Raw genomic sequence first — 23,917 nt, 5'->3', positions numbered from 1 at the left:
ATGACTACTGTGGCTACTACAAATACTGCACCATGATACTTATGTAAGAATCCGATTAGGCCTCAATGGACTTCTTTCCCACGAAGTTCCAGCAAAAAGAGGAGTGAAACAAGGGTGTATTCTGGCTCCATTTTTATTTATTTTTTTTATTAATGATATTGTTGAAGTTATGGCCTCCCCTTCCTTTTTTCCCCCCTCGATCAAGGGAAAAAAAGTCCCGTCCCTTCTTTACACTGATGATTTAGTCCTGCTGTCACTGAATAAGGTCAGCCTAAGACGTATGCTACTGTGTCTTCAGGAATACAGTGACAATCAATGTCTCCAAATTAATTATTCCAAATAAAAAATTATGGTTTGTGGGAAGAGCAGTAGATCCCTATCCTCCTGGTCCCTAAAAGGCCAGCGTATTGAACAAGTAAAATCTTTTAAGTATTTGGGTATCCATTTTAATAATAACTTGTCTTGGTCCCTCCATCTGGAGCATATTAAGTTACAAGCAAACAGGGCTTTAGGCCAGATGAAGAAATTTTTTCACTCTTGGGGTGGCCAATTAGTAAGACCCCTGATTAAGCTGTACGTTGCAAAAATCCTCCCTTCAATTATATATGGAGCAGAAATCTGGAGGCTTTCCTCCTGTTCCTCTCTTGAGTCTTTACAAAACTCCCTTCTTAGGCAAATTTTAGGACTACCTAAAGGAACTCCTTCTGCCCACTTTAGAGCAGAACTAAATCTTCCCTCCATGGCAGCTAGGATGGATCTTGCGTTTATACGCTATCGGAAGAAGCTATTATTAGCCCACCCCGAAGCTCTACCAAAGCTGTGTTGGGAAGACCAACTGGAGAAGGGGGGTTGGGCCACTAAATTTCATGACTTAGCATCTATTTACGATCTATCTGACAATTTGCTTAAGAGTCTTAGCCCAATTGAATTGCGTAATAGAATATATAACTACGACGCACAACAAGATAGAGCGACTATAGCTACGTCGCCTTTTTCTACTTGGTACCCTCTTATTAAAGTCAATCATACATGGCCTTCATATCTAGACATTTTGACATTTGCTCCCTTACGAAGAGCATACACTGAACTAAGGTTTCAGACCATGCCTTCAATGATCTTACAGGGTAGATACTGTGGCATCCCTTACGTTGACCGCCTGTGTATCAAGGGCTGTAAGGCCCTTGAAGATTTAGTACATTATATGCTCCACTGTCCTTTATATCATGCTCCAAAAGCAAGATTTATAATTCCCCTTTTATTAAAAAGCAATATGGCAACTGAGACTCAGACAGTGGTCACATTACTATCAACTCCCCAGGTCCACATAATAATATCAGTGGCAAACTTTGCTCTTGTCACAAAGAAGCTTAGAGCTAATTTTGTCAAGAAATTTCCCGATAATTAGTTGTTGGGTTTTAATATTACTTCTCTCAGATTTAATTTGTATTGTTAATTCATTATGTATGTACTCTGTATATTATGTATTATATTTTTTTAAGCGATTGTAACAGCCTATGGCTATATACAATTTAATAAATCAAGACAAGACACTTAGATAATTGGGGCTTAATACTAGTGCATGCTCTTGGGTAAACAGAAGCTTTTACTATTTGGTTCCTGCTCAAGCTCTACCTGTTTTATCTGCCCAGGGTGCCAGAAGGTTTAAAATATAAAACTGACAACCCTTTTATAAAAGCGTAAGACACACAGCAGGTAGGAAGATGCGTAGTCATATTTGCCTTGAAATATGTGTGTACTTTATTTAAAAAATAATTTGGATAATCTGACTTTCAATCAGAAGCTTTTTAAAATAATATATATATATGTAATTGTCTAATATGAAAAACAAAGATTTAGAAATATAATTTATTATTTATTAGGTAGCATTGTTTTCAAAATTGGAGGATTCCCATGAGGGATATTCAACACAAATAGCTCCCCAGGGGAAACTGAGTATTGTAATCACTGTGTGATCACACCATCATCTTGAAATATACAAAGCGGGTCTGAGATTAACAAAAGAGGGCACTATAGAACATGTTTGTAAAAAAGGAGGGAAGAGAAATAGAATGTTTATGGAAGGGGAGAGTACATTGTTTGGTATGGGCCTCAATGCCCAGGGCTTCACATAACGCAATCAGAGAAGAGCTTGAATGTGCAGTGACGTTAGGCCCTGGCTGCCATGTACCAAGTGACATTTCAAGCAGATGTTTTGAAGTTGCCATTTTGTTTATGCAAAAACCTTCCTCCTGTCAGCAGCCAAGTCCCATTAGTTCCCAAGATATTCAAAAAAGAAGAGCCAACCAATTGTTCTATAAAAATGAATAAAGCACATAATTAATGTCCTCACCCATAAATAAAGTTAGGCCCACATATTGCTGATCAGGTGACTGAGTTTGCGGAATGTTTGGGGAACGTTTTAAAAATTCCCCAAACTTCATTTGTTTAACTGAAAGGAGACAACTACTGCACGGCAGACACCCTGGTGGAGCCTCCGGCTTCAGGAAGTACTGGTATGAACCCCATGTGCATTTCTTAGCTAAGCTGATTTCTTTCTTGCAGTTATTGAGGGATGTGGTTGACAGAAAGCCTCTGTACTATCAATTTAGACTTGAAGATGGGGTAAAATCAATGAATGAGAAACCTGCATTATCTCTAATTGCAAGTTGTGTTGCAATATGAGAGCTTTAAAGCCAATCTATCGATTTAATACAAAGATGCATGCCTTGGAACAACCAGAAGCCATGCTTTCAGTCGAAGCCTGTGGAACTCCCTCCCAAATGAGATTTGACAGGCACCCTCCTTGTTGAACTTCAGGTGTATAACTAAATCTTTATTGTTCCAACAGGCATTTCAAGGTAATGTTTGGTGTCAATGATTTTATTGTTCTACTGTTTATTTTATGTATGTCTTGTTTTTATGCACACCACTTAGAAATGCAAATGATTAAGTGATATATAAAGATTTTAAATAAACACCCATGAAGCTGACAAAACATGTTTGCCTAGAAAATGAAGAATCCCCAACTTGGTAAAGATAACAAAAATAATAGGTGTGAGCTGAAGGTGAATGAATAAGGCAACAAAGAAACAGAGATACTACGGGTGGTATCCAACGAAGTACTTCCACTAACCCAAGGATTTCCACTTACACAATGGAACTTCCCCTCCCTGCAGCGCCCCAAATGGGCTCCAGAGGGTGGGGGGAACCCCTGGAACAGAATATGCAGGAAGAGGAAGTTCCATTGTGTAGCCAAAAGTCCTTATATTAGCGTAACTACTTTGTTGGATACCACCTTATGTATATAACATAGATTATGCTGGGTTCTGGAATTTAATGTAATTTAAGGCCTATGAGATTGCCAAAAAAAAAAAAAAAAGTCTAGCAGCATTTATTTATTTACTTACAGCATATATAACCTGCCACTTAGCCAAAAAAGTTGACAAGGCAGCTTACAAACATTATTAATTAGATAGTCCCTGCTTTCAGGCTCACAATCAAAAAGACATGGCACACAAAGAAAAACCTCCAAAAATAATAGGCTTTCTAGCTACAGTTTGGGACCTACAAGCAAATTCTGTTCCCTTGTGGTCTTGAAACTTGAAGCCTATAGTGAAAAGTGCAGCATATTTGTTGAGGAATGAATCTTGAGGAATTAGTAAAATACTTTCATAAACTCACATTTCTCAGATTTTTCAGTTTTAAGATCCAGTAAGGTTGTATTTACTATATATTAAATAAAGTTTTAATATTGACTGTGCTTTTCAGAGAGTGTGATTTTCATGTGGAATCACATGTTTTTACAAAGCACACAAAAGTGCATTGAACACAAAGAGGTGAACCGGTTTGAAGACTCATGGCTCATCAGACTAGTAGCAAAACAATTATTTTTCCATGCTGCAAGTCTTAAAAAGTCACTGCCAAGGGTTATCACAGAAACAAATTCTGTGGCTGGCCTCCAGAGAAGGATGCAGAGTGGTAGCATATGTTCTCCTTTCTCTAGAGACAGCAAACAGGAGCATGTGTGCTGCCTTCCCCCATTGGTTGGGCCACTAGTTAAGCAATTAAACGGACTGAAAGAGGGAGTTGCGTCATTAAATTTGGAATTTATTTCCTGTTGGTCTAAGAAAGCTAGAATTTGACCTTGAGGGCAAGCTGATAAGTGCTGACTCAGAGCTTTTCTTTCTCCCTCTCATTTTGTCAAAGGAAGCAGTCTCAAGGAAGGTTCTTCTACTATCTGACAAATTTCTTTTAGAAAGTAAATTTCTGGGATTTGTATTAACTCACTACAAGGTCCTCTGAAGACAATCCCATATAATGTACTGGGGTTCCCATAGTCCTACCAGTTGTTTGAAGCACTTTCATACTCATTGGGCTTCACTACCTCCATGTTTTGGACACACAGGGAGGGGCAGAGGGACCTAGCTTGCTGAAAAAGCATATATTCATGTAGTTCATGCACATTAGACCTTTGATAGAAATATTAACTGCTCAGTGATCCTACCAAATTCTGGCTGTAAAAGCCGCCATGAAATGGGAGAAAAATAATTTCTGGAATGTACGAGGTGCATATGTTTAACTGATAATTAAATTGTTTTCCTTTGACCAGAGTTTAGATTGTAAAGATAGCAGTTTTTAAAAATTAACTGTCAAAAACCTGTTACTTTCTGCTCATTCAAATTTTAGTTTTCCACCCCACAGCATATAATGGCTGCACATGGATGATCATCCAAGGCTTCATAAAGCATTGTCACATGCTCCTCTCTTGCCTGTCTCCTCCTTTCCTCCTATCACTCGCTTGTTTCAGCGTGAAGATCCTAGCTTGAATTAAGGCTGAGTTCCCTCTTACATCCAAACAGGGAAACTCGGGTTAAATGTCAGTTAACAAACAAGGAAAATAAGACAGTGTGAGACAGGAAGAGGGATGGGCATGGTGAAGAGCATGCATCCATGGTCCTCACCCACAGCTTCATAAACCACAGCCATTGTAGAGTACATTGTTGTACTGTGTTTTGAAGGCTCTACTTCCCCCTCACAAACCTTCCGTCAAATGGTTAGCAAAAGTGCACTTGTAATAGTGAGTATGAGGCTTTTGCTATAGAAGCAGACAATCACAGAAATTGGATGCATCAGTAGAAAGCATATTTAAACTTACTGTTATTAAGTGATGTAATGCAATTTATCAGTATAACCACTACCCTGCTATGGATAAGAACATCCTAGTCTTTAATAATAAAGGTTGCCAATGACAAGAAATAATAATCTCCAGTGGACAAGGTAAGTAATCTTCTGTAAAATAATATACACAGTTTTGTGCACTGACAGGCACCTTTTTTCCAAGGTTGCAATAGATCAATATTAAGGCTGCAGTCCTATACAGGCTTACCTGGAAGAAAGACTTATTGAACTCAATGGGGCTTTCTTCTGAGTGGATATGTATGGGATTGCATTGTCAGACTCCTTTTATTGCACAAAAAATCTTATACCTAGAATAATGCTAAGCCAAATCTAAACATTTTTATCCTGTAAAATAATCTTTTTAGTTGTTAAATTAAAATACATGTAATTCATCAAGGAAGAAAACAGAGCTGTAAATTTAATTCATTCAGTTCTTTAAAAGATTACTGCTCTGTGCCATGTTACTTAATATTTGTCTCAGATAACTTGCCAAATCTGAGTTTGAGACGTGCATATAGACTTGTTTGTAAGACGAATAGGTATTAATTTAAATGCAGCATTTCTAATCATCCATTACGTTTCCAGACTTAGGCTGGGATTCTATGAATTATTCAGATAGTTCCATTATCATATGTTGCTAGCAATCATTGGCTGTTTTAACATATAAGTAACCTGTTTAACTTGCTGAATTCTAAATTCTGAGCTGGTAGAAACAAAACTAACTCATTTTAATTCTAGAAACTGTTAAGGGGTTATTATTTCTGATAACTTATCTATTTGGAAAAATAAGACAAAAATCGTGGATGAAAGCTACCAATTATCTGTGGAAAAATTTAAAAGGATACAAAGCTATAATAATGTAATGATGTAATTAAGTCGCTCACACAACAATTGGATTTGGGTTCATACCTGCAAATGCGGAAAAGTACGGAAACCAGCAAATACCAGTCAATCAGAGAACCAAGAAAGAATCAAAAGCTTGGTACCTGAGAGCAAAAAGAAATTTCCTTAAAGCTTTTCTCGATAACAACTTTTTTGGTGTCAGGACTGATGATGTAAACTTCAGACTGGCCAATCTGGAAAAAAAAGAGAAAATATTATTCAGCTGCCCTTCAAAATAATTTGTAGACAAAAATACGATTTTTTGATATTGTGATGGGTATACTGAAAGCACAGCACACATCATGCATTTTGCATGAGAAAGGAGCCATGGTGCAGAACTGAACTTCATTTCGCTATTGATTTTACTGCATTATGAATTGGGGTATCTTGTCTATAGGACAAAAGGACACATTTAAAAAGGCATTAAATTAGCTGGACAATAGTATTATGATTCTTTGTTTAGGAATTTAGCCCAACCCTGCAGATCCTAATACACAGGACAAAAGATGGCTTATACCCATTCAGACTGTTTGGCCATCTAGCATGGTACTGTTTACAGGTACATAACTTGCTACCTGATTGTTTTAACTGTAGATTTCGGTTTCTGCACACCAAGCATGTGCTCTGCCACAGAGCTGCTGTGTTCCTTCTCCCTGAAGAGCCAATGTACACATGAAAGTTTCCATACAATCATTCCTTAGTCACTTCAAAAGAGGAAGCTTTACATGCTTATTCATATGTGTACAACTTAGAACAGACTAAACACTGACTAATCAATATACTCTAGTGTTACTGGAAGACAAATGGCTGAAGGTTTCTTCAAACATTATACTTTTCAAGTGAACAAGTTGTTTCAAGCATGTGCCTAAAAATGCAAAATGTGTACGATAGATTCTTTTTTTCAAATACTTGCATCATATAGGTATAATACTGTTCCAGGAGCCAGGATTGACTGTGGCTTGGCACTGCAGTTTTTGGCTATTGCTCTAACATAATTTACTACAGGATCTCCCAAATGAAGCCATGCTACTATGGAGGGAAGTTCTTTGAAGGAGGCTGTTTGAGCCTTAGATATTACCTCATAAAGTAGAACTTTTCATAGGATTTAGTCTTCCTCTATTCTGCCCAATTTTAATTGGAAGGTCTTGATCGGTATTATGCACATTTAGGCTTCAGACTTACACACCTGCACACATTTCAGGCCTGTCACACACAAACAATTCTCAAAATGGTTACTTAAAATGCAGTCATGCTGAAGTTGCTCCACATGGCAGAGTTTCTATGTGATGGATCCAGCAGGGAACATAAAGGGGTGTGATCAGGTAGAGTGCCAACATAAGGCTCCCCTTCCCCTTCCCCCTTCCCTGAATGTATTCCGCAAAGCCTTGAAGACCTGGCTTTTCAGACAGGCCTTTGGGACTTCCGGGGAGGGTTAATTTTCAGGACTAACTGCCTATTACTCTGAACTGTTATCATTCCTATTTATAGTTTCCTTGTTATATTGTATTTTATGTGTATTTTATTGTGCTGCATTTACTGCAACTGATTTGTACGTCGCCTAGAGTGGCCATTGGCCAGATAGGCGACACATTAATTAAATTATTATTATTATTATTATTAAGGCTTAGGGGTTTTAAAGTACTATTATCATAGACTGTAAGCTTTGAAAGATTATTTGTAAAACATGCGAGCCATGTCGCAGATGTGAGCAGTGCTTCATCTGCCCAGGTCCCTAATTCTCACTACATGGGGACAGTATGGAGTTGCTCAGTGATGAGGAAGTACAAGCTCAGAAGCACTTCTTTATTACTTCATATCTATTTACTGAAAGGAGAAGATGCATGCCATATATGGTAAGGAGTGGTGATAAATGAGTGCAGTTAATGGATAATTAACTTAATAAGTTCAAGAGCAACAGGACATAAAAGATAATTCAGCTGCAATCCTGGTGGGTTGAATTTGGTTTTAAGGATAACAAGTTGGACAAGCCTATTTTACCCCAAACAGAAAGAATTCCATTACTTTCCACGTGTGTTCACTCACACACAGACACTCACACTCCATTAATTGCAGTAAATCAGGTAGTAGCAATGCATAAAAGCTCTGAATATCCAATTCTGTAACCATTTTATCCATGTTCCTGGATGCTATAATTAAACACCACAACTCTGTTTTACCGTGAACAACATAATCCGATTCCCTGCAATATCTGTTGGCTGCACATTTTGCCCATGAATAAATCGACTTTTTAAGTTCAGAGAAATGGCATCTTCATCAAAGGATCTGGCAAAGCTGCTACTTCTGGGGCATCCTGCTGGCATATGTCTCTTGAAAGCAGAAGAACGCAGTCCAGGCTGAGAGTAGGATTTTCTCATAGGCTTTTTCTCCTGCTGTTCATTAACTAAGGGTTGGAAGACAGAACGGAATTTATCACTTATGGAAAATCCTCCAGAGTGGTTGACTGTTTCATGTTGCTTAGCGAATGGAGCAGAGTCCCAGTTTTTGGTATAACTAACATCGTTAAATTTTTCAATACATTCATCTATGAGTGCTGGGGGTGCATTTTTGTGCGCTACTGTCACTCGGCCACAGAATAGCACCTCAAATTTTTTGCTAAAAGGATCTTCAACATCTGAAAGGTTATTCTGAAATTCTTCCTGGCGTGCAATCTTTCCAGCTTGTCTGATAGTGCTTATGATCTCAGGCACCTGCAAGAAAATGATAATATCATTCACTCATATAAGAGGAGGAAAATGCAAATTAAAAAGTGACAGAAGGTGATGTGTGAATCAGTCCTAATTCTGACAAACCTCTGTACAAATAAACTTTGGAGGCTGGTTTGCACACTCCAACATCAAAGGAAGACAGATGTGTGTGTAATTTGCCATCATAGTTGTAACACAACAGAGAGAACTCTCATATCCCAAAGATTGGGAACAGGTTCAGAGGAAGGCAACGGGGATGATCAGGGGACTGGAAACAAAGCAAAATTTTATTTATTTATTATTTTATTTATATCCCGCCCTTCCTCCCATTAAAACATCTTCAAAAACATTTCTTAAAAAAACTTTCAAAACATCTAAGATTAAAAACATTTTAAAAAAGGTTTAAGAACATATTAAAAAGCAATTCCAACAGACACAAACTGAGATAGGTCTCAACTTAAAAAGCTTGTTGAAAGAGGAAAATCTTCAACAGGCGCCGAAAAGATAACAGAGATGGCATCTGTCTAATATTTAAGGGAGGGACTATGAGGAGAGACTGAAAGAACTGGGCATGTTTAGCCTTGAGAAAAGAAGACTGAGGAGAGATATGATAGCACTGTTCAAGTACTTGAAAGGTTGCCACACAGAGAAAGGACCAGGATCTCCTCAACTGAGACTCCAACACAAACATAAAATAATGGGCTCAGCTTACAGGAAGCCAGAATTCAGTTGAAAATCAGGAAAAATTGACTGTTAGAATGGTATGACAGCAGAACCAATTACCTAGGGAGGTGGTGGGCTCTCCAACACTGAAGGCATTCAAGAGGTAGATGGACAGCCACCTGTCGGGTATGTTTTAATTTGGATTCCTGCATTGAGCAGAGGATTAGACTTGATGGCCTTATAGGCCCCATCCAATTCTATGATTTTCAGTGGACTCAGATCACACATTAAGCTGCCAGCTATGAACACTGAGTGATGAAGGGAAGAGAAATCAAATTATATACATGCTTGTGTGTTAACTTGTCCTGTAATACGGAGGCTAAGATCCAAAGGGCCATGCACGGTATTCCACATGCATACAGGGGGGTTTCATACCGTCTGATCCCATTGCAGCCACACACACACAAGCAGCTTGAGCTCTTGAGAACTATTTAATGCGATGTGTAGGAGCTGCAGTCACAAGGGAAAATCATCAAGCCCTTGTGCATACCTGAACAAGAGACAATGTATTTGGATTCAAACTACAGTGTGTGTGTGTGAGAGAGAGCACATATAAGGGCATAGGTCCAGTATGAAAGGAGTTTCAGGCAGTCATAAGATGAGACAATACTCTTTAGGGAAAGTAAATATAGCATAGCATAATGCAAATTTCAAACAAAGTGCCTATCCACATGGAGTCTAGTGGGACTTTCATTCCCAGACAAGAAGCATATGAGACAGCAGGATGACATTGCTGCCCACACCAGGCTGCTGTACCCTTAAAAGGGGCAATGGTGATATGTGAAGTAACTATGTCATTTACCCACACACACTATTTTGGTATAAACAAGTTGCCGACATGGCAAGGGACCAAACCCTGTGGAAGCAGCTCCCAAACCACAAAGGTAACACTGGAATGAAGACAAATTTCCTGGCTTAAAAAAAATGTTTCTTGATTCAAGGCTTGATGTTATTAGCCGTAAAATATATATATTTTCTAGATCTGGTCTCCTCATAAAAGACATTTTGATTTAATCATATTTTAGAATGAACATGGAATTGCTGACAGTGAACAGAAGGAGCAAGCAATGCAGTCAAAATGTAAGGCTTCTGCTCTTAGGAAACCACCTCTCTACATAAGTAGAGAAATAATATTCAGAAAGCATCAAACAAAACCACTTCTGGAAAACTCTCTTGTCTTCGTATGTGTATTCATCTGCTTTTTTAAAAATGCAGATGCAAATTTCATCCTTAACTGAAACAGAAAAGATTTACCTCTGAATTTGACAAAGACTTCAGTAAGGTCATTTTATGGATAACAGACATATTTCAATAGCATTAGTCACAGGATTACAATAAGGAAACAAGAATGATCTAAAAGTGAGGCCGGAAGAATTACTTCATTCTCTGAGTATGGTCCATGACTCAGATAGGCAACGTACAGTCTGGTTGCACTTTGAACTAATCCTAAATAATTATTAAAAAAGTAGAAGAGGAAGAACAGAACTTCCTCTTGTGCACTTTGTATAAAGGCACACAATTTGATGGCTCTATTTAAATAATAATATAAAGCACTACAAAAATGGCATTGTTTGCATTTATTTCAAGGCTAGTATAAATAATGTTTTTACCCATATTTAGTAGTATCAGTACAACAGCTGAAGGATCTGGCATTTACTTTGTCCAGGCAAAACCTCTCAGTGTTACTGAGTATCATTATTTTGTCTATGACCAACATTCAGTTAGGATGCTTGTTTTCTTTAAGACTCTACCATCCTCCAGTAAAAATGAGATGATATTCTATTGCTTCCCCACCCCCCCTTTTTTTTTGCTTTCACAAGTAACTGTGGGTTCAGGTAAATTTAAGTACACAATTTCCCATTTCACATGTGCTGTAGCTAGGGCCCCAATCACTAATTTAGGATGGCAAATAATGGTTTCAACATTTATATTGACCAAGATTTGTGGGTGTGAAAAGAGAAGGGCTAATTCACACCTGTAGAATTCATATGCCTCTCTCTACCCATCCCTCCCTCCCCCTGACACTCTAATTGTAATACTTTTCCTTTGGCTAGTTCTGTCTGATTAAATACCCAACAATTTGTTGGGTAGAACATTTTTATAAACAGAAAGCACAATTTTAGCAAACTAAAAGCTGTTCATCTCCATCACAAAATAACATTTTCAGTGGCAGAGCGGCATGAAGTGCTCAGATTCTAAAGAACTATTTAAGCAGACTATTTTAAGTGCCTGAGGGCTTAAACTGGGCTCCACAGGCGAGGTTCTAGCTCCCTGCTCCACCAGAGTTACTGGTAAGAGGAGGGAACTATAGGCAACTCAAACTGGGACTAAGATCTTCCTGACCTATGCACTCAAGCAACACCCAAATCAAGTCAATCTGCTTCCACTGCACCACATAAATCATACATCTGCTACAAAAAAAAAAGGAGAGTGGACAGCATTACTCTATATGTGGCGCATATATATAAGGAACGCAAGCACAATCTTTTAAACATTTATTTCATTCAAATTAGTCTATGTATCCCTTTTGCTATTAAAAATCACACTCACACGTAGTTCGGCCCTGAGACTTGCACTTGTATGAATGAAACACTTTGTATCTTGGTAATCAGAATCATAAGATGTAAACCACTTAACAAACATCAAAGAATTCTTGGGCATGTTCTGCTTTTTAATTGTTTATTTATTAAATTTACATCCCACCCTTCCTCCCAGAAGGAGCCCAAGGCGGCAAACAAAAACACTAAAAACACTTTGAAATGGAAATGGACTGCCTTCAAGTCAATCCCGACTTATGCCGACCCTATGAATAAGGATTTCATGGTAAGCGGTATTCAGAGGGGGGGTTACCATTGCCTCCCTCTGAGGCTAGGCCTCCCCAGCTGGCTAGGGCCTGCTCAGCTTGCCACAGCTGCACAAGCCAGCCCCTTCCTTGTCTGCAACTGCCAGCTGGGGACAACTGGGCTCCTTGGGACTATGCCGCTTTCCCACGGCTGCACAGGTGGCAGGGCACGTAACCCCTGAGCCACTCACTGTGGAGGTGATCTTTAGCTGGCCCTTTACACCCAGGAGACACGAGCGGGGATTTGAACTCACAGACTCTAGACTCCCAGCCAGGCTCTCCTCCCCACTGTGCTATACCACCTGGCTCTAAATCATCTTAAAAATAGACTTTAAAAATATTAAAACAAAACATCTTTAAAAACATCTTAAAAAGCAATTTCAACACAGACTGGGATAAGGTCTCTATTTAAAAGAATTGTTGAAAGAGGAAGGTCTTTAGTAGGCACTGAAAAGATAACAGAGATGGTGCCTGTCTAACATTTACGAGAGAATTCCAAAGGGTATGTGCCTCTGCACGAAAGGTCTGCTTCCTATGTTGTGCAGAACGGACCTCCTGATAAGATGGTATCTGTGGGAGGTCCTCACCTGCACGGCATAACGATCAACTGGATATATAAGGGGTAAGACGATCTTTCATGTATCCTGGTTGCAAGCCATATAAGGACTTTGTACACCAAAACTAGAACTTGGCATGGTAACTAATGGGCAGCCAGTACAATTTTTATGTGACTGAGAAAGGATATCTTTTACACATACTTTATCTGTGTTTGCTACTGGTACACTCCAAAGAGCGCTATGAATGGTTCTTGTTATTGTGCAAGGGTAGCTCTGTGAAGGACATTTTTTTCAAAGATCTTTTTGTTGCATTCACACTTTACATTGTTAAGTGTACATTAAAAATGAAAAAGCAAGTGAAGAGACCCAAAGAGAAAGCACGTATACTTGGACATAAAATCAACCGTTTAAGATTAAATCAAAGTGCAATCTAATTCTCAGCCATCATCTATTATACCTGGATAAAAATGCTCTCAGTCAAGTACTATGTAACATCTGAAATTTTAACTAGTTCCTTATAAGCGCTGATTATTTATGCCAGAAAAAACACATCTTTTGTACTTAGTCGCATGAACAGAAAATGTCCCACGAATCTTTAAAAAATAAAATGGTTTCCATTCGTGTCTAAAATAAATCATGTTCTTATGTTACAGTTTATAGCCTATTGCAAACAGAGCAGAAATAGAACAAAATTGTACTGAGTGTTCTACTAAACAAATACAACTGGATGTTTGTTTTAAAATTCTCAAGTTGTTGTGATCAATCTTTCTGCTTTCATATTTAAAAATCTTTTCAAAAGCATAGGCACACTTTTCAGTTTACCGGTCCAGTATTCCTACCTAAGTGAATTGCTAAACATCCAGGATACAAAAGTGATTAAACATCTCTAGCCTTTTTCAATCAAAATGCTTTGTACGTTTATGTATTTTTCTTGTTCTTCAAGACAAGAAATGCTCTTTTGTGACCCTGTTCTGAAATTTACTAGGATCGTATACCCCAAAATATATTTCATGAGATAGTTAGTGCTATAGCAACATTTTTATGAAGGGACTTACTGTAGCGATTCAGGGCATCACAGGCCATTTTCTCTAGAGAGTTACATATGTTTATATTAAAAGGGGAATAGGAGAAAGATGCTGGTTCTCATGAGATGACTGCAGATTTACAGTTCCTCTCCCTGGTGCTTGCTATGTAGTGGTCAAATAGTACTCTATGCACAGTGTATTAGGAAATATGATCTGGAGAGCCAATCTTGATACTACGAATGTCCTGATCGAGGCACTGATATCCTGTCCTGACACTAATAGGCCAGAATGGGTCAAGCAATATCTCTGATCCATATAAAACCTTCTGGGCTAGGCTGCTCACTTGTCTGAGAAGGAGATTTTGAGCCTTTATCTTCCTCTTCAGTCCCATCTGCAACTGTATTAACATATTCTTACAAGGGCAATTGTATACAGAACACATGTTTGGATGCTCCTCTTAGTGTTAAAACAGCAACATCATGAAGCTCCTAGCACATAGGAAACTTTGATGTCAGGAAGAAGGCTAGGTTGCCTTGGCATTCTAGCTTTCCATGGGCAGGAAGCATTTAACACGGAGAAACACTGGATAATGTGAGTCCCCCACATACAATCTGGGCTGGTATAACTCTGAAAAGGTTGTGCCACAAGATTATTCATAACATATAGATCAGCCATTCGTCAAAGCTGTTCCGCAAGATTTCTGGTATGTAACCAACCTGTGTACACTCTAGTTACATAAAATAGTATCTAACAAACTGAATCAAAATGTGTAGGTTGTAAGATCGTCAATCTTTTTGGGCTTGGGGGCATATTTGCAAACTATAAAAACTGTTATGCACACCAAACACATCCCACAACCTAGTCCATTGGCTACAATAGAATGTTTCTTTCAAGTCTATTTTCAGTGGTGCGAGAAGCAGGAGGAGAGGCTTCTGCTGGCACATGGAAGGCCTCTGCAAGTGCACCTGTGGATGCCATGTTGGTGACCCTTGTAAAATTGGCATAGAGCATCTACAGGAAAAGGTCTGTACCATGTATGACTACCAAGGGGAATAAATAAAAACTAAATCTTTCCCAAAATAAGACGCAAGTAGCATGGACTTTTTATATATCCTCATTCTTGTTACATGCCAAGAGCAGGAAGAATCAGGTGCCCCAGGCTGAAAAAGAGAGTGAAAACAAAAAGGACCACACCATGGGCCCAAACTGGCTCATCTATATTTGCAGAGCAAACACAGTGTACATTAACGCTCTGCCTCCAAGTCCATTCTGATCTTCCTGTAAAAGGACCCTGTAGGCGCTCCAAGACTCCTCTTATTGCCGCTCTGGAGACAACAGGTGCTCCCACTTTAGAATGGCCTGATTAGAATTGCAAAGCAGCAGCCAATAGCTTCCGTAATGGGAACTGATAAGGGACCAAAGCCAAGCATTTTGGAATGCCAGCCAAGAGATTTTAAAGGGGCTTGTTCTTTCATACACAGAGACAAGGCAGCAGGAGCAGTTGCAACTGGGGAAATCTCACAAGGAGACCCTGCTGGACTTAGCAGGTTGAGGACACCTCTAGGAGAAAGCAACCCCACTTTTCTGGAGGCTACTTTATTCCCTCCTCAAGTTGAGTGGCAATTATTGTCTTCAGCGCTGTGGAACAAGTCACCACTAGCTCAGACAGATCCAGGGTTTGGAAATGAAGTCTAATCTTCCTTTAGGCCAGATATATATTCTGCTTGCTTCCGTGAAGACATCTGGAGCAGGGGTTGTGTATTTTGTTCTTTTTTTGCAATTACTTACTGCTGCGTGTGTGTGCTACTTATATGAAACATTGTGAGCAACTCCCCTGTCCCATCTGGCTCTCCCAATGTGAGATTAGCTCTTAAACATCTAGGGCTGTTTAACAGACCCCATTAAGAAAGGAACTTTCTAGTCTCCAAGCAAGTTCACAAGATTCCTTATGGAGGCCCAAGTACTGCTTTAAATCTTATCTTACTATATTATATTTTTGTAAGCATTATGCTAGCTATTAACTCCTCTGCGCAGGCACATGCCTGAAGTGTTCACGGAGAGCATGATGCTTACAGACAAGGAAGGCAAGGAGAGGCAAATCTTGACAGCAATGGCAGGGTGAGGAATAGAAGGCAGTGATGATGATGAAAGTGGAGGTGGGTGGCCTAGCCAGGGCCTAGTGGGTGAGCAAGCGAGCAACAACAGCAGAAAGGCCATAAAGTAAGGGGGGAGGTTTGGAGAGCTGTGAGAGGGGCAGGGGGAGGTTTATAGAGCCATGAGGGGGGCTAGGGGGAAGTTTGGAAACACTTGGAGGGTGGAGAGAGTTTCAGCTACCAGTGTGCACGTGGAGGATTGATGAAAGAGGGGACACCTATGGCCACCTGGCAGAGGCAGTGGGGAGAGTGATACGGGCAGCATGGCAGAGGGGATGGAGACATGACTAGGGGGCACCTGGCAGGGGGGGAAGATCTTGGGGTGCTATAGGGTGGGGTGTAGGCAGGGTTTGTAAGCAAAGCAAGCAGGGGCAAAGCAGTAATATAGTAAGTTAGTCTGCAGACCATATTAAGAGAACAAAATACAATTTAAAACTCTGTATAAAAGTATATATAGGTTCTTGTATTAGATCTTTGCTAAAACTAAAAAATGAAGGAGATTCCTGTCAATAATCTTATTCTCTCAAAAGTCAGAATCTCCATCACAAGTTGACTGAAATGAATTCTAGGTATCTTTTCCTGAGGCTAGAAGCAGAACCCATACTAAGTGTGGATTTAGTACATTTAGTTCCTTACATGTTTGAGTAAGGAAAAGCATAAAAGCTCTCTAAGGGACACAAGGTAACATTATCTCATCATTTGCTGAAAACAACTTTATAATATTCAGCAAGCTTTACCATGCAGCTTTTGCTGTAGTTCCTGGTCCTATAATTGAACAGGAAACAGCCCTAGTATTGGAGAGAATGCACACGTCCCATTGTAAAGATGTGACAGCAGGTGTTTGCCATGGCATGTCTTTTAAAGGATGGTTTCACAATGCATCAATAAGGTTTGCTTCTCTCACTAGACAATAATGGCCAGACTGTTCCCCCTTATATCCTTAGCCATAGCCTACCATAAAAGATATGGTAGCTATCACATTTTTAGTTGTACCTGTAGTTATCTAGCACAGTATGTCTGCATTGACTAGCAGCAACTCTTCAGGATCTCAGATGGAGGTTTCTAATAGCACTCTAAATTCAGAACTAAGGACAGATGCCAAAGACTGAGCCTCCGACCTTATGCACATAGGAAGCTTGTTCTATACCACATAGCTGTAGTCCCGGTTTTAGAAAGGTACAGATGACTATTTTCTCATAGCGGGACAGCTGGCAACTTCTGAACTGCAAGAATGACGAATAACAATCCAGTATTCTTCCAGTAAATGCTGTTTCCCAGCTTATGATGATGAACTGCCTTCAAGTCGACTCTGACTTATGGCGACCCTACAAATAGGGTTTTCATGGAAAGCATTCAGAGGGGGTTTACCATTGCCTTCCTCAGAGGCTGAGAGGCAGTGACTGGCCCAAGGTCACCCAGTGAGCTTCATGGCTGTGTGGGGATTCGAACCCTGGTCTCCCAGGTCGTAGTCCAACACTCTAACCACTGTGCCACACTGGCTCCCATCCCAGCTTATAGCATGTGAGATAAAAAGTAGGAAATAGCAGTATTTATTTCTACATGGAAAGTAGCATGGAAACATGACAGAAATGAAGAGGCTGATGCAGATGTAGTGTGCTTCTATATTCAATGCTAGTTCTCTCTGCTTGAAGATGCTTGTGAAAACATGCCTCTCTGTGGGATGTTAGATAGCTAAAAGGATGACTAGCAGTCAGGAGTATATAAGTGGCTTCTCAAATGTAAAAGGCATATGCTGCTTATTAAAGAATATGAAAATAAGGCACATGGCTTCCCCCAAAGAATCCTAAGAACTATAATTTACCCCCCTCACAGAGCTACGACTCCCAGGACCCTTAACCAACTAGACTTCCCAGGATTCTTTGGAGGAAGCAATGTACTTTAATAGTATGGTGTGGCTGTAATCAGAATGGCCATTTTAGCCTGGGGTAGCCACAAGAAAAAGCCATCCTTTTCTAATCCCAGCTTTTATCAGGAATCAATCAGGTTCTGACATTCTAGCATAGATTTTGATAGGCCTCCTGACTTCCTGCCCAATCAGTCCCCTCAGTTTCCCTCTGTCTGCAAAGGGTGGGGAGAACCCAAAATAGTTGGGCCTAGCTCAGATTAGATTAAAATGGAAGTAGGCTAATTTGAGTATAATAAATGTTAAAAGCCTTCTGACAATGCAGTCCTATATATGTCCATGCTGACGCTGCCTCTAGTGTTCCGGCCCGGGACTTCATGGCCTCCATGATGACCATGGGGCTGTCTCAAGTTGTCACTGGCCCAACACATCGCATCGACTTGGTTTTTACTCCACATGGAGGAAGGGGTGGTCTGGAGATGGGAGGGTGGATGTCATGGTCATACCACTCCCTGGTGAAGTTTAGACTTATGGCTCCGATCCTCCCCTGCAGGGGTGGTGGACATATTAAAATGGTCCACCCCAAGAGACTAATGGAATCCACAGGATTCTGAATGCCCTGGGGGAGTTCCCAGTAGATAGAGCAGGTGACCCTGTTGAAGCCCTTGTCACGCTGTGGAACCGTGAGGCGCATCGGGCTCTTGACATGGTTGCCCCCGAGCGCCCTCTCTGGCATTGTGGAGCCTGATTTGCACCTTGGTACACCAGTGAGCTAAGGACAATGAAACAGCCTAGATGACGGCTAGAGTGCAAGTAGCAAAAGACATGCTGTGAGGCTGATAGGGCATGAGTAAAACATCATAACTGTGCCTACTGTGTGGTTGTGAGCATGGCGAAGAAGGCCCACTACTCTGCCTCCATCGCATCCTCAAGCAGCCATCCAATGGAGTTTTTCCATATTGTCAGGGGTCTGTAGAGTTCAACTCCAGGAAATAGAGTTTTAGACCCTTCGGAGGCCCACTCTGAATTGTTTGCAAGGCACTTTGAAGGTAAAGTTGCTCACCTCCATAGCAGTCTTGATGCCCCATCCACATCTATTATAGTCCCCAATGAGGTGTCCAGTGCAACGTCTGCTGCAAATTCTTGGGAACGGTTTCAGTTGATGCGGCCTGATGACGTAGACAAGTTGCTTGCAATGATGTGTCCAGCAACGTGTCCTCTCGACCCTTGCCCTTCTTGGCTTGCCGAGGGGGTTTGACCAAGTGGATCCCAGGGTGTGGTCAACACATCATAGCGGGAGGGAGTGGTTCCAGTTGCCCTGAATGAGGTGGTGATCCGACCACTCCTGAAAAAGCCCACCATGGACCCATTGGTCTGCGACAATTACTGACCAGTCGCAAATACCTCCTTCTTAAGGAAGGAGATTGAGAGGGTTGTGGTGCAGCAATTGCAAGTACTCTTGGATGAAACAGATTATCTTGACTCATTCCAGTCTGGGTTCAGGCCTGATTATGTGACTGAATCAGCCTTGGTTGCCCTGATGGATGACCTTATTCGGGAGATGGAAAGGGGTGTGCGACCCTGTTACTCTTACTTGATGTCTCAATGGCTTTTGATACCATTCACCATGGCATCCTTCTGGGCTGACTTGGTGAGATGGGTATCGGAGGCACTATTTTACAATGGTTCCAATCCTATCTCCAAGGTTGTTTTCATAGAATAGCATTGGGTGATTGTCTTTCGCCCCCCTGGCAGTTGTGCTGTGGGGTGCAACAGGGTACCATCTTGTCCCCCATGCTGTTCATCTATATGAAGCCCTTGGGAGCGGTCATCAGATTTGGGGTGAGGTTGTAACATCTGAATCGGGAGAAGCCGTGCAAGCTCTGGCCCACTGCCTGGACTCTGTGGTGGGCTGGATGAGAGCTAATAAACTGAGTCTGAATCCTAGCAAGATGGAGGCGATGTGGGTTGGTGGTTCCTGAGTTTAGATAATTGGTCAGTTGCCTGCTTTGGATAGGGTCGTACTCCCTCTGAAAGAGTAGGTCCGTAGTCTGGGGGTGCTCCTGGATCCATCTTTGTCACTAGAGGCCCAGGTGACCTCAGTGACTGCGAGTGCCTTTTATCAGCTTCGGCTGGCAAGACAGTTGCGGCTATTTCTGGACCGGGATAGCCTGACCAGTGTTGTCCCTGCACTGGTAACCTCCAGGCTGGATTACTGTAATGTGCTTTGTTGGGGCTGCCCTTCAGGTTGGTCCGGAAGCTGCAGCTGGTGCAAAATGCAACAGTGCAACTGCTCACTGGGGATGGGTATTGCCAACATGTTAACCCACTGCTGAAAGAATTGTACTGGCTGCCCATTAGCTACCGGGCCAAGTTCAAGGTTATAGTTTTGGTGTGCAAAGCCCTATATAGCTTGGGACAAGGATACCTGAAAAACCATCTTGTCCCTTATATACCCAGTCGATCACTGCGCTCTGCAGGTGAGGGCCTCCCGCAGACCAGGGCTGTGCAGTCGGTACGCCAGACCTTCAACTCCTCCTCCTCTATTTTTCTACTGTCCGACTCCAACTCCCTGGGGCTGATGGGAGTTGTAGTTTAAAAAAGTAACTTTTCCAAGCTCTGGATTCACGTGGTGGTGATGAAGTGCCTTGTGCTACCATTTTACTACAGTAAATGTGTTATTACTAGTTAATATACATTTGCCATTTATGAAGGAGTTGGAGTCGGTACATTTCTACTAACTCCGACTCCACCCAAAATTGCTCCCGACTCCAACTCCACAGCCCTGCTGGAGACACCATCTTATCAGGAGGTCTGTTCTGCACAACACAGGAAATGGACCTTTAGCATGGCGGCACCTACCCTGTGGAATTCCCTATCCTTAAATATTAGGCAGGCGCCACCTCTGTTATCTTTTCGGCGCCTACTGAAGACCTTCCTCTTTCAACAAGCCTTTTAAGTTGAGACCTTATCCTAGTCTGCATCTGGGTTGGAATTGCTTTTTAATATGTTTGTAAACCTTAAAAAAAAAAAAACACCAATGTTTTTAACCTTTTTTTCTTTTTTACGATGTGTTCAAAGTTTTAAAAAAATGTTTTTAAAGATGTTGTGCTTTAATGTATTTTAAAGTCTGTTTTTATGATGCTTTAAAGTGTTTTTAGTGCTTTTGTTTGCCGCCCTGGGCTCCTGCTGGGAGGAAGGGCGGGATATAAATTAAATAATAAATAAATATCTATACATACATATTCAGATATAAACTCCACTGTATTCACTGAGATTTATTCTTGGATAAGTATTATAGAATTGCAGCCAGAGTCTTCATTTGCTAAGTTTTAAATTGTCTTTGAGCATGACCTGCAGTTATGGCTCTTACCTGCTACCCCTCTTACTATCCTGATTGTGCCTTTCTTTTAAAATTCTAATTAGGGAGCTTTTAAGAGTGATTATTTCAATAATTCACATTCCTATTTTCAATGCCTTTCTTCTAAGTCATTAAATGTAGTAGAGAAAATGCCTCAAAGGAGCGGCTGTTGTGTTGGTATTGATTCCCAAATAAGCAAGCTGATCTCAAGCCAAAACCAGCTGCCCAGACCATTCCATTTCTATACCTGGTCAAGCCATAATGAGTCTATACAAATCTAAAACCAGTGTTCATATATAGTATATGCCAGGGATGGGGAACCTTTGGACTTTCAGATGTTGTTGGACTCCAGCTCCCATCAGCCCCACCTCCCGTCAGCCCCAGCCAGATGGCCAATGGTCAGACATAGCGGGGGTGCAATCTAAGAGCGCCTCAAAGGCCACACATTCCCTATCCCTGGTAAGTCTTGGACAGATTCTGTAGGTTTACTTGTATGTAAACATGTGGTTGATTAGTCAAAATCTGTTTAAAGCAATTCATTGGCAAAAACAGGACCTGACCCATTGTTAAAGAGTCAATGAAGGGCAATTATGATGGTGACAGTCCAAATCTGGACAAGGAAGACAGAAGGCTCCAACTAAAGTCCCTGCAAGCTGTGGCTGCTAGGTCTGGGAGAATAAGATGAAGGATCTTCTGCTCCTCATGACGGAGGTAATAGTCTCTGAGCTTTCATAGGGCACGTTAAAAAGGAAACTGCTCAGTAATTGTCACATCAGTGCTGTAAAATATTATTATTATTATTATTATTATTATTATTATTATTATTATTATTATTATTATTATATCCCGCTCTTCCTCCCAGCAGGAGCCCAGAGTGGCATTTTAAAGTACTGTTGTTATCCAGTGTCAGTCAAAGGTCAGTTCGGCTCCATAAACAGTAACTTCAGAGGGAATTTTTGCTCTACCATACTTTACTAAATTCTGTATAAAAATATGTCAATTGTTATATTACAATTGTTTTCCCCTGTTAATTGGCCTCTTCAGCAATTGCTATGGGAATTTATACAGTCCCAGCAGTATGCATAGTGACACAGAGTAACGGAAACATGAAAGTTATCCTTTGTTATTCAAAGGCAAGATCTTGCCATTTAAGTTATTAATGCATATCAGTTATTAATGGCAGGCGAGTATCTCTGACAAACATCAAATTCCTTTGGAAGATAAAGAAAATATTTACAAAACAAGCATTTCAAGGGAAGATAAGGATGGTCAGCTGCACACAGAAAGGATACAGACCAAATGCAGATTTTGTTTTCTTCTCAGATTGCACCACCAAAACAAGTCACATAGCTTTTGTGAGGCATACTTCTGAAAACTTTTTTTTTAAGTAAACAGGATAACTGAAACCTGTTGCAGTCTGGTTTTTCTGGCTGTTTGTTTTCAATTTTTGTTTGATTATGCACCAAAGTTTTGTCACTATCTGCCTGGTACTGTCAATGGGCAGTAAGCAACAGGCTGTAGCAGCTGATGATGGACTGGAAGATAAACAAAGGCAAACTGGTCTACTGTCAAACGTAGGAGGATAAAGCACAACCTGAGAAGTGTAGAGGAACTTCTTGGGATATGAGAAGGCAGAACTGTGGATCCATGACCAACAATGAGTAAAGCATATCTGTCTTCACATGCTTAGTGTTACTACATAAAATGAGGAGCCCCTCTGGCTTATCAATAAATAGAAATGAAATTCACACACACATACACACCTCTTTCATGGGGGAAAAATATAGTTAAAGTCAAGCATTACATACACTTCAAATGTATTGAGTCAAGAGGAAATGTTAATCATTACAGTATTGCATGCGCATGGACACACTCGTACAATGCTCATTCCTAGGACGCACAGGAAACTAGGCTGGAACCTGGCTTTCTGTTTGGGCACAAGCACTTCCAGAATGAAATCAGGTGATATAGACCAGTGTTTTCCAACCTGTGGGCCACGGGCTTTATAAGTAAACCCCCAATAATTATTGCTTTTAATCTTTAACTAGTATAATGAATACCTCTTCCAATTTTTTTCTTTGTTTGCATGTTATAATGCTAAATTGATACTTGTAACTGAATGTCATAAAGGCTCGAGTCTTGCATTTTAAAACTTGGTAATCACTGTCTAGGGCAGCCTTTCCCAACCAGTGTGCCTCCAGATGTTGTTGGACCACAACTCCCATCTTTCCTGACCATTGGCAATGCTGGCTGAGGCTGATGGGAGTTGTGGTCCAACAACATCTGGAGGCACACTGGTTGGGAAAGGCTGGTCTAAGGGTTAGGTAAATTATGCTTGAATGCTTAATTGATGGTTATAAAGTCAAACATGCAGTTAAATTGCATGAAATTTACAGCTGCCAAAGACTCAAGGTTCAAAATTTATGTGACAATATATCAATGGGTCACAATACCAAGTAAATTTGAACTTCTTCTTATATATTACATTTCTACCCCGCCTTTCTTTTCATGACAGAAACCCAAGGGTTGCCATACTAAAAGGTTGGGAACCACTTATACATACATTCCCTTGGCACACCAGAGGTTCGGTAGCAAAAATTTAAAAATATGTAAAATACCTGTGTTAG

At 40.6% G+C, this 23,917-nt stretch overlaps 1 protein-coding gene across 12 annotated transcripts in view; it reads right to left on the bottom strand.

Annotated features, from left to right (window-relative positions):
* The window catches only part of TBC1D1 (TBC1 domain family member 1), a 172,602-nt gene that overhangs the window by 86,100 nt on the left and 62,585 nt on the right, over positions 1 to 23,917 (bottom strand). For 10 of the 12 annotated variants that reach the window (XM_061583202.1, XM_061583205.1, XM_061583207.1 and 7 more), the window contains 2 exons: positions 8,238 to 8,768; positions 6,165 to 6,254 (listed from right to left, as the gene is read on the bottom strand). In XM_061583202.1, coding sequence (XP_061439186.1) covers positions 6,165 to 6,254; positions 8,238 to 8,768 — 621 coding nt within the window. Of the gene's footprint in view, positions 1 to 6,164; positions 6,255 to 8,237; positions 8,769 to 8,870; positions 9,034 to 23,917 lie in introns of all 12 variants that reach the window. The other 2 variants (XM_061583210.1, XM_061583209.1) reach the window with 1 other exon arrangement.

The sequence above is a fragment of the Rhineura floridana genome, chromosome 9, assembly GCF_030035675.1.
Source record: "Rhineura floridana isolate rRhiFlo1 chromosome 9, rRhiFlo1.hap2, whole genome shotgun sequence".
Taxonomy (NCBI): domain Eukaryota; kingdom Metazoa; phylum Chordata; class Lepidosauria; order Squamata; family Rhineuridae; genus Rhineura; species Rhineura floridana.
Note: the sequence above shows the minus strand (reverse complement) of the source record. Positions and strands in the feature narration are given on the sequence as shown.